The sequence below is a fragment of the Siphateles boraxobius genome, unplaced genomic scaffold, assembly GCF_051911475.1.
Source record: "Siphateles boraxobius isolate OS27281-9 unplaced genomic scaffold, OSU_SipBor_1 13, whole genome shotgun sequence".
NCBI lineage: Eukaryota > Metazoa > Chordata > Actinopteri > Cypriniformes > Leuciscidae > Siphateles > Siphateles boraxobius.
In genome coordinates this window covers 222,903-235,000 of record NW_027508733.1, presented here as the reverse complement: position 1 = coordinate 235,000, position 12,098 = coordinate 222,903, and the positions used below count along the sequence as shown (strand labels likewise).

Here is a 12,098-nt window from a genome sequence, read left to right as displayed (position 1 = left end):
ATAGGTGGGGGGGAGCTAACACAAAAACCTAAAATTCTCGGGACAGCAGCATGCGTCCAAATTTTAATCTTAACCATTCGATTTAATCAGAAACGATCTTAAAACAGGGCTTTACTTGTAAAACGCCGACCTTACCCTTTAAAGACAGTAAACTACTAAAGACGGAGTGCTCCTGTGCGTCAAAATAAAAGTCCCGCTTCCGACATTTATCGCTCAAACAGAAAAAAATTAATCGGCTGCTGGTACCGATAATTAAAAATGCCCGGGTGATGTATCAGCTGACCACTAGTAAACGAACCATCTAAACTCGCACATTTGTTAGGGTGCAGCCTATGTTGAAGGTCGGAAGCTGACTGTGTTTGTGTTTGTGCAGGAGAACTGGAGCGCGTTTGCACCGGACTTTAAAGAGCTGGACGAGAACGTGGAGTATGAGGAGAGAGAGTCTGAGTTTGACATCGAGGACGAGGACAAGAGTGAACCGGAACAGACAGGTAAACACACACACACACACACACACTCTGATGAAGATTCAATTCATTTCATTTATCTGTATTGTGCTTTTCACAATACACATCATTTCAAAGCAGCTTTGCAGAAAATGCACGAGTCCGCATTACATTTTACGGTGATCTGTTATCAGAGGAGACTGTCTAAGTTATGTATTTCAGAAATGTACATTTACAAAATCACACTTACCTAAAACTGTATTAATTTAAACAATGTAATAATTGAAGGCAGAAACCCTGAGCTCATTGAATACTTGTTTGTAAACAAATGATTATGACATTTAGAAAAATGTAGCATTGGTGCATGTTGATTCAGAGATGACACTGACCATGTGTGTGTGTGTGGTGTGTGTGTGTCAGGAGCCGACGCCGCTGAGGATGAGGAGGTGGATGTCACGTCGGTCGACCCCATCCAGGCTTTCTGCAGCAGGTCAGAAACACTAGCAGACCTGTACTGTAAATCTAAAGTAATCTGTAAGTCAGTGAGCGACACAACCGTTTCCTTCTATATCAAGCTCCGCCCACAGTGAGTCTAAACCCCGCCCCTCACAGCTGTACATCAAGCTCAGCCCACAGTGAGTCTAAACCCCACCCCTCACAGCTGTACATGAAGCTCCGCCCACAGTGAGTCTAAACCCCGCCCCTCACAGCTGTACATCAAGCTCAGCCCACAGTGAGTCTAAACCCCACCCCTCACAGCTGTACATGAAGCTCCGCCCACAGTGAGTCTAAACCCCGCCCCTCACAGCTGTACATCAAGCTCAGCCCACAGTGAGTCTAAACCCCACCCATCACAGCTGTATATCAAGCTCCGCCCACAGTGCGTCTAAACCCCACCCCTCACAGCTGTATATCAAGCTCAGCCCTAAGTGCATCTAAACCCCACCCCTCACAGGTGTATATCAAGCTCCGCCCACAGTGCGTCTAAACCCCACCCCTCACAGCTGTATATCAAGCTCAGCCCTAAGTGCATCTAAACCCCACCCCTCACAGCTGTATATCAAGCTCCGCCCACAGTGAGTCTAAACCCCGCCCCTCACAGCTGTATATCAAGCTCAGCCCACAGTGAGTCTAAACCCCACCCATCACAGCTGTATATCAAGCTCCGCCCACAGTGCGTCTAAACCCCACCCATCACAGCTGTACATCAAGCTCCGCCCACAGTGCGTCTAAACCCCACCCCTCACAGCTGTACATGAAGCTCCGCCCACAGTGAGTCTAAACCCCGCCCCTCACAGCTGTATATCAAGCTCAGCCCACAGTGCGTCTAAACCCCGCCCCTCACAGCTGTATATCAAGCTCAGCCCACAGTGCGTCTAAACCCCGCCCCTCACAGCTGTATATCAAGCTCAGCCCACAGTGCGTCTAAACCCCGCCCCTCACAGCTGTACATCAAGCTCAGCCCACAGTGCTTCTAAACCCCACCCCTCACAGCTGTACATCAAGCTCAGCCCACAGTGCGTCTAAACCCCACCCCTCACAGCTGTACATCAAGCTCCGCCCACAGTGAGTCTAAACCCCACCCCTCACAGCTGTACATCAAGCTCCGCCCACAGTGAGTCTAAACCCCACCCCTCACAGCTGTACATCAAGCTCAGCCCACAGTGCGTCTAAACCCCACCCATCACAGCTGTACATCAAGCTCAGCCCACAGTGCGTCTAAACCCCACCCATCACAGCTGTACATCAAGCTCAGCCCACAGTGCGTCTAAACCCCACCCATCACAGCTGTACATCAAGCTCAGCCCACAGTGAGTCTAAACCCCACCCCTCACAGGTGTATATCAAGCTCCGCCCACAGTGAGTCTAAACCCCGCCCCTCACAGCTGTATATCAAGCTCCGCCCACAGTGAGTCTAAACCCCACCCCTCACAGCTGTACATCAAGCTCCGCCCACAGTGCGTCTAAACCCCGCCCCTCACAGCTGTATATCAAGCTCCGCCCACAGTGCGTCTAAACCCCACCCCTCACAGCTGTACATCAAGCTCCGCCCACAGTGAGTCTAAACCCCGCCCCTCACAGCTGTATATCAAGCTCCGCCCACAGTGCGTCTAAACCCCACCCCTCACAGCTGTACATCAAGCTCCGCCCACAGTGAGTCTAAACCCCACCCCTCACAGCTGTACATCAAGCTCCGCCCACAGTGAGTCTAAACCCCACCCCTCACAGCTGTACATCAAGCTCAGCCCACAGTGCGTCTAAACCCCACCCATCACAGCTGTACATCAAGCTCAGCCCACAGTGCGTCTAAACCCCACCCATCACAGCTGTACATCAAGCTCAGCCCACAGTGCGTCTAAACCCCACCCATCACAGCTGTACATCAAGCTCAGCCCACAGTGAGTCTAAACCCCACCCCTCACAGGTGTATATCAAGCTCCGCCCACAGTGAGTCTAAACCCCGCCCCTCACAGCTGTATATCAATCCACCCGTCTCCATTGACTCTGTATTGTGTGAAGCTGCCTCCTCGTCTTTTCTATGACTTATAACAAATAACAAAAAAAAACAATGTCTAAAAGCTGCTATGTGACAAGGTGTACAGAAAACAAGCTAAAAACCCCAGAAATAAGTGTTTATAAGCTGCCGAGCCCAAAAAAACAAGCGTTTAAAGACAAAAGTTTTTGACAAAATCAATTACAAACTTCATCCAATGATTTTGCTTTTTTTTTTTTACATGTATATAATCATAACGTTGTAATGAAGTGTCTCTTTGTTTTGATGTTTTTGGTGCTCATTGAATAATCCAGTTTTTGGCTTTATTCACAAAATAATAATTTTTAATTGTAATTCGCTAAACTTCACGTTATTTTTAAATATCATAGTTACAAATGTTTTGTTTTTTTTGTTAATGATGTTTAATAGAGTTTTAACATTCAACGAAATAAATTTGAAATGTAATTCTCTAAACTTCGTGCTATTTTCAATGTAATATAGTCTTTGACCACAGCTATTTCTCGCAGTGTATTCCATCTGAAATGTAATGTCTGCGTCATGAGTTAGCGGTTAGCCTCACTAGCCGCGTTTAACGGCGATTCGTGTTTGCAGTGACGAGGAGCTGGAAGACTATAAAGCGCTGCTGTATCTGCCCATCGCTCCGGAGGTCGAGGACCCCGAGGAGAACCCGTTCGGCCCTCCTCCCGAAGCCGCGGGTCAGACCGCTACGCCCGACGACGGCTCCGCACACAGCGGCCCCGCGGACAAGAAACAACGGCAGCCGTCGGCGGACGGAGCGCCGCCCAAGAAGAAGATCCGCACCACCACCATCGAGCTGCAGGGCGTCCCGAGCGACGGTGAGCACTAGTGCTGCGCTCACCGAATACCAGTGTTTGTTTTTGCTATGATATGAATTTGTAATATACCGCAATACGCTTGTATGTCTGTGTAATCTGTGTAAATATGCTGTGTGTCGCTTTACTGAGCCGGACAGTGAAAATGGAGAGGTTAAACTATAATTGATAGCTGTCAAATTATATTCTTTCCCATTCATTGGTTAATAATATCAACACTGCCTTTTGGAAAAACTATTTGTGGTAGGAATTGACATCGGTGAATAAACATGAGCACTGCACGCTTCACAGTCATAACGCGGCGCGGTGTTTTTATGTGAATGTATCTGTGAAGGGAACTGATTGTCTTTAGAAAAGTTTCGATGTTATTTTCATTTAATCTTTCTTTATCTTTCCTGATAAAGCAGCGTTTATGAGCGTTGCTTCTTTGTGTTCAACCATTACCGGGGAAACTGCTTTGTGTACAGCCGCTACCGTGGAAACCGCTTTGTGTTCTGCCGATACCAGGGAAACCGCTTTGTGTTCAGCCGTTACCGTAGAAACCACTTTGTGTTCAGCCGTTACCAGGGAAACCACTTTGTGTTCTGCCGTTACCAGGGAAACCGCTTTGTGTTCTGCCGTTACCAGGGAAACCACTTTGTGTACAGCGTTACCGTGGAACCCGCTTTGTGTACAGCCGTTACCATGGAAACCGCTGTTTCTGCCGCTCCTACAGCGCCTCCTGCTGGTGCCTGTTCATGAACACTGCACTGTATTAATTCTAGTGTGGAAGTATTTTCTACAATATTCACTCATGACAGTAAAATAGGGAATTTCCGCTCTCAATCAGTAGAAAATGTGGTTAACACCCAGTCATGCTTGAAAAAATAAAATACCGTCATATACCGTGAAACCGGTATAATTTTGAAAAATACCGTGATATAATATTTTGGTCATACCGCCCAGCACTAGTGAGTGTCGGATGCTCTTCTACTGCTCGCCGTCAGTCCACGCCTCTGACCTCTGACCTCTGACCTTTTGTGTTTCTCAGAGGTTCATCCCCTACTGGGCGTGAAGGGTGACAGTAAGTCGAAGAAGAAGGCGGCGGGGCGACCCAAGGGATCTAAAGGTAAAGACAAAGACTCTCCGTTCAGACCCAAAGTCTGCCGGGAAAGAGCAGAGGGGCTGGGGACGCCAGGTAAGACCCCGCTGCGACCTTTGACCCGCGGCTCGAGCTCAGCTGTGATTGGCGCCATCTACTTCCTGCTTGCCTTCCTGTCCTTCCTGCTCTGACCCCTGTGCTGTTTACACAATAACGCATGTGTGTGCGATCGAATACTTCAGGTCTACTTCCTCTACGACAGACCCGATCATTCCCATGATGCAACACTGTGATGTACTAAAACTCGCCTAATAATTCGTTAAATAATTCGCCTAAAAACCAGACTGGTATTGATGTTACTACGGAAACTTGTTTTGAATGTGAAACTTTTAGCTGTAAAGAGTCTTTACGAGATTTTACCTTATTTTTAATAAAAGTGTAGTTTTAATGATTTTCGCAAAATAAACTTTGAATTTCATCCCATAATATTTAAAAATTTTAAATTCATTATTTTTAATATTATCAGTTTTAACTGTTTGTTTTTAGATTTTGCCATTTTTGTTTGTTCATATTAATTTAGTTTATTTTGACATTTTCAAAATAAATGTTAAATGTAATTTGCAAAACTTCGCATTGTATACTATCATACAGTTGCAGATGTTTTTGTTCTTCATTTTTGTTTCGTTGCTTTTGTTTGTTTCATATTGTTTAACCTCTTCAGCGTGAATTTTCCTATACGTTTTAATGCTTTTGACTATATAAATTTTGAACTGCATCCTATAATTTCACATTATTTAATATCATCATACAGTTTTAAATGTACATTTTTGTTTGTTCATATTATTAATTCTGTTTTTGACATTTGCAATATAAATTTTAATGTAATTTCGAAAGTTCGCATCACAGCGACAGAACGAATAATTTCCATGATTCATTCCCATAAAATAATATTTTATTTATTCTGTTATTTGTAACGTTGTTTTTAATCACTACGAAAATTAGCTTTAAATGTGAATCTTTACCTAATTCAGATTTGAAAGTGAATCTTTAAGAGACGAGCGAATCATATGTTCAAATACAATTATTGCAGCATGATTCATGAGTCGTTTTGAAAGAATCAGTTCAAAGGAGTCATATGTTTGTGAATTGTATTATGCAGCAATAAAATTTTTTAAATTAGTATTTATATCAGCTTTATTTAAATAAGCATTTTGTAAAGTTCAGATTGTTCCTATCTTGTAGCACATGCGATTCGCATGCGATTTAATATATTCAAATTTATGTGCAGCTTGGTCGCTTGGCTCTTTGGGCCTATGTTGACCTGAAGGATTTTAACAATGCGTTTTTATTTATAAAAGTGTTAATTTGACATGTTTAGATGTTAAATTTAACCAAACGATTGCTGTTCTTTCAGGAAATCTCGTTTCGTCGGTGTACAAGCCGCATGACGTGCAGGGATTGGACTGATTGGACACCGGCGCCCCCTGCCTGTGTGGATGTCTAAGGCCGCTCTTTTATATGAACTCTACGGACTGGAATTGAGTTGCATTAGTACAGAAGGACGTTACAGCTCAACAATGCCACAGTGTGAAGCCCGTCCGCTTCGTTTCCTTGCTTAGAGAGTGATAAGAAGAGGGAAGCATGTATTTTTATTTAGAGTTGATCGATCTGTCTCTGTGTTTAAGCACTAGTTGGGTCATTACTCAGTCGGATATATTTGTTTTTGTTTTTTTCTGTGAGATCCTTAGACTGGTCGTGTGTTTTTTATACATATTAAACCAGTTTGTTTTTTGAGACTGTGGTTTCTGTCTATGATGTGTTTTGATAAAAATGTTTTTTAGAGGTATCAAGAACATAAATCAACCTTGTTCGCATCTCGCAAATGTTTTTGTTAGTTTTTTAGATTTGACAATTTTGTTGTTGTCCAGTTTATTTTAACGTCACAAAATAGATTTTAAATTCAGTTAGCTAAATTTTGCATTATTTTTAATTTAGTTTCGGAAGTTTTGTTCATTTAGTTTTAAAGTTTTAGTCTGTTCAGATTGTTTAATCAAGTTTATTTTAACACTCGCAACTTTTAAACATAATTCGCAAAACTTTACGTTATTATCATATCATAATTTCACTTTTTTATTTAATTTAAAACTTTATTAAATAGAAATGTTTTCCAAGGAATCAAGAACATAAATCAACCTTGTTTGCATTTCTACAGATCATGAGGTGACCCAGCAAACATGCTCCTTTGGGGCCCGAATGGGCAGCCCACTGTGGGTCCAGATACCGGCGTGAAATGCGGGGCACATGTGGGCCCTACACTATGGGGCCAAGGTGGGACCCCAGTGGGACAGCCCAAAGTGTGGGCTTACTGTGGGCTGGCCCACACCAAGTAGAGTGGGCCCCCATTGGGGCCAGTTGTGGGCCCACAGCAAACCCCTTAGGGGCCCGTGTGGGGTCATTGTGGGCAGCCCACTGTGGGCCCAGATACCGGCGTGAAATGCGAGGCACATGTGGGCCCCACACTATGGGGCCGAGGTGGATCCCCATGCGGTGGGCAAAGTGTGGGTATACTGTGGGTACATTGCGTTAAGTGTGGTCATACTGTAGGTGCACTGGGAAAAGTGTGGGCATACTGCGGACAATACAAAGATGTGTTGTAATATACCTGTGGCCTTAAGAAACAAGATTAGTTTGGTTCTACTTTGCATTTGCCACCATACATGCAAAATAATTGCACTTGTTGAAAGTCGAAGTAGTACATTACAAGTCATATCTTTCAAATAATTTAATTTATTCACAGTCATGTAAAAAACATATAAAATACATTTCCGTTCAAAACTTTGGGGTCAGTAAGATTTTTTAAATAGCCCTACTTTTGAACAAAGTAATTTTACAAAGAAATTATTCCTGGGATGTTAAAACTGAATTTTCAGTAGCTAGCATCCAGTCGTCAGCATGTAAATCGTGAAAAAAAATAAGGAATGTTTGAATAGAACGTTCAAAAGAGCAGCATTTATTTGAAAAAGATTTTGAGTAAAAAAAAAAGTCAAAACAAAAAAATCATATAAAACCACATGACAACACATTAAGGTAGATTATGAATCCTCTAATAAAATAAATCAATCCCCTCGGATACCGGAGTGACTTGCTCCTTCCAGCATCCCAGTCTCTTGCATTAGGATCCGCATCAAACCCTTTGGATGCTGCTTCAGCTGTGTCAGCATCTAAAGTGAGAAAAAAACACAACAACAATTGAAATGTTAACATAAAAAAATGTATTAAAAAACGGGGTTGTTCCGAGTGTAATTTATACACTTGTGTTTTCCCAAGGGTTAGGCCGTTTCCACCTCAGAAAACAAATAATCTTCTGCACTTTGACTGGAGGATAATTTGAGTTCCAGAAGAAATAGTTATAGTTTTTTTATTAATATTAAAAACAAATGTAGGTGGTGTTGTTGAGAGAGAGAGTGAACCAATCGAGGGCATGATGAAATGAGCGCATGAGAACAATTTACAAAAATGATCAACACAATATATAATTTTGTCAACTTGTACTCACACTCGTGTCATTCCAAACCTGCATTATTTCTTCTGTGGAAGATTCTTCTGATATTTTGAAAAATGACTCAATAAAAAGTCAATGGGATTTTCATTGTATGGACAAAACAGATTAAACATTATTCAAAATTCTTCTTTTGCATTCCACAGAAAAAAGTAAATAATACATGTTTGGAATAACATGAAGAACAATCCCTTTAATGTCTTTATCAAGAAATCATTGATGGCTTTAACTTGCAGCATAAATATGTCATTTTTATAAAAGAAACTACAGAGAATGTGTCTGACAGTCAAAAATGTACTTACACAGAAAAAGAGTGACCTGTGCCCGAGTGGCTCTCTGTTGGGTTTATTTCGCTGTTTGACACACAACACAATTAAGGAAAAAAGAGAGAAGACAACTGAATATTAGTCATATTACATAAATCTATACAAATAAAAATTATTATTTTTTTCATCAGTGATTATGGACTAATTAATATGTCAGGAGTTCTCAACTCTGGTCGTCGAAGTGCAGGTCCTGGTCTTGCAGTTTATGTCCAGACCTGATCAATCTCACTTGCTCTTTTAACCAAAAGAGCTCGATTAGGCTAGCTTATTCAGGTGTGTTGGACTCGGTGCTAAAGTCTGCAGGACAGGGGTCCTCAAGGGCCAGAGCTGAGATCCCCTGTAATATGTTCTGAACATGACTAGATGGATCACTTACAGCACTGGTGTCCAGTCCTGGTCATGGAGGAGTTCAGCTGTCTGTAGTTTCTGCTGATCCTGAAGACCTCGATCAACTGGTTCAAATCTGCTTAACTGGGGTTGGAGCTCAATTCTGCGATCAGGATTAGATGGCAATGAATACTGAAAAGAGAGAGGACAAACAACATTTTAATGTTATAAACCCAGTTTAAACTTTTATTCATGAATATGTACAATAACATCTAAGAATGTATGCTACATATGACACCACTGTACTGACAAATACAGTATTTGTTCAGTGGGTGAGGCACATCTCATTTAAAAATTTTGATACCCAAAATATTAACAGAAAACATAAGCAAAATGTTTATGAAAATACAGTTATATATATGGTGCAAAGAAAGTTTTTGTAAATGTCTATGACAAATCTACAAACTGAGAATGTGTCAGACAGAGCAGCACTGATTATCTGATTACACACAAGGAAAAGGGAGAAAAATAAACAAATATTAATATTTCAGTGAAACATTTACAGTATCTGTATGGATAAACGTTCTAATGAAATTTCTACATTCAAAATAAATTATTACATTCATATTTAATGTTATTAAATGAATGAATATTATTTCATGGCCTAAATGTTTTACTTACATTATATTTATTCATAATTAAGTTAATTAAATATTACAGATGGTTGATTTCTTTTCAGTTATCAATTAAAGTTAGAATTGTAAAATATGTTATTTTTAGCTAACGTTAACATGATAGTTAAGACGTTATGTAAATAGCCTATATGATTTGATGTCTGTCAATGCGCAGTGTTTACAGGTGTCTATCAATTATGAACGGTCATAATCATATTTAACGAGATGTAGTTAGAGTGTGTAGCTTATGTATTGTATTTACACTACATAAATAATCGTTTAACGTTACATCGCTATTTAAAACTTTAAAACAAAGACATCACTGATTCAGCCGGGCCATTGTGTTTAGCTCGGCCCTAGTTCATCGCGTAAACGGTAAAACAATAATAAACCAAATTATAATAGCACCAAAAGGTATGTAACTTACAGTAAACTTACACAAACTTGAATTCATTTAGTTTTAAAGTATATATTACCTCAGAGATCACCAAAAAACGGACTGTCTGAGCAGCTAGTAGACCGTTAAACCGTTTCATTTAAACAGCAGCAGAGTAACGTTAGCTATAATCAGATAACAATAAAATAAGTGTAATTTAATACCAATTAATTAATTCATTACCATTTTGACTCCTTTCACTAATTTTAATAGAAAACTCAAATTACTATTGAAATTTAAAAAGCTTACCTGTTTGGTGCAAAGCTGGAACTACTCTGATAAACTGAAAAACCAGTTTTCATCCAACGACCCATCATCAGTCTGGAATGGCCTGAGGAACATTACCAACTACAAGTCACCATCCCCTCGATCTGTGGACAATCAACACCTGGCTGACGATTTAAATTCATTTTACTGCCGGTTTGAAAAGCCCTCATTCACACCACACACCTGCTCTAACCTGTACTTCACTCATTCACCATCACCTCCTGCACTCCCATTACTCCCCCCTCCTGCCATCCAACCTGAGCTTAAGGTCTGTGTGGAGGACGTGAGCCGAGTCTTCAAAAAACAGAAGACTAGGAAAGCCTCAGGCCCAGACGGCATCTCATCTGCTTGTTTAAAAGCCTGCGCTGACCAACTGGCCCCGGTCTTCACGCAGATCTTCAACAGATCATTGGAGCAGTGTGAAGTTCCCTGCTGCTTCAAACGCTCCACTATCATTCCTGTCCCCAAAAAACCCAAAATCAGTGGACTTAATGACTACAGACCTGTCGCTCTCACGTCTGTGGTCATGAAGTCGTTTGAAAGACTGGTGCTGGCCCACCTGAAGGACATCACTGGACCCCTGCTGGATCCCTTTCAGTTTGCTTACAGAGCAAACAGGTCTGTGGATGATGCAGTCAACATGGGACTGCATTATATCCTGCAACATCTCGACAGACCAGGGACTTATGCAAGGATCCTCTTTGTGGACTTCAGTTCGGCCTTCAATACCATCATGCCTGGTCTTCTCACAGCCAAACTGACCCAGCTCTCCATACCATCCTCGATCTGTCAGTGGATCACCAGCTTCCTGACGGACCGGCAGCAGCGAGTGAGACTGGGGAAACACACATCCAAGACACTCACAATCAGCACTGGCGCCCCTCAAGGGTGCGTTCTCTCCCCACTGCTCTTCTCCCTGTACACTAATGACTGCACTTCTAAAGACCCCACTGTCAAGCTCCTGAAATTTGCAGACGACACCACTGTCATCGGTCTCATCCGAAACGGTGACGAGTCTGCTTACAGACTGGAGGTTGAACAGCTGGCTGCCTGGTGCAGTTATAACAACCTTGAGCTGAACACGCTCAAAACAGTGGAGATGATCGTGGACTTCAGGAGGAACAGCTCAGCACTCCCCCCACTCACCATCATGAACAGCACTGTGGAAGCAGTGGAGTCATTCAGGTTCCTGGGCACTATCATCTCTCAGGACCTGAAGTGGGACAATCACATTGACTCCACTGTGAAAAAGCCCAGCAGAGACTGTACTTCCTTCGCCAGCTGAGGAAGTTCAACCTGCCACAGGATCTGCTGATTCAGTTCTACTCAGCCGTCATTGAGTCTGTCTTGTGCGCTTCCATCACTGTCTGGTTTGGTTCAGCTACCAAATCAGACATCAGGAGACTACAACGGACAGTCCGGACTGCGGAGAGGATCATTGGTGCCATCATCCCTCCAGGACCTGTACTCTTCCAGAGTGAGGAAGAGAGCAGGTGAAATCATCACAGACTCCACTCACCCTGGACACCACCTGTTTGAACTGTTACCGTCAAGACGGAGACTCAGATCACTGGCCACAAGAACATCTCGGCACAGGAACAGTTTCTTCCCACAGGCCATTTCCCTCCTGAACA

The 12,098-nt window shown here is 42.3% G+C and overlaps 1 protein-coding gene across 3 annotated transcripts in view; it reads left to right on the top strand.

The window, feature by feature from the left end:
• Positions 1-6,669, top strand: part of rbbp5 (retinoblastoma binding protein 5) — a 21,860-nt gene extending 15,191 nt beyond the window's left edge. For 2 of the 3 annotated variants that reach the window (XM_077225804.1, XM_077225803.1), the window contains 5 exons: positions 374-491; positions 867-936; positions 3,553-3,797; positions 4,825-4,971; positions 6,290-6,669. In XM_077225804.1, coding sequence (XP_077081919.1) covers positions 374-491; positions 867-936; positions 3,553-3,797; positions 4,825-4,971; positions 6,290-6,342 — 633 coding nt within the window. In that variant the 3' untranslated portion in view covers positions 6,343-6,669. The remainder of the gene's footprint in view (positions 1-373; positions 492-866; positions 937-3,552; positions 3,798-4,824; positions 4,972-6,289) is intronic. The other variant, XM_077225802.1, reaches the window with a different exon arrangement.
• Positions 6,670-12,098: the final 5,429 nt, after the last annotated feature.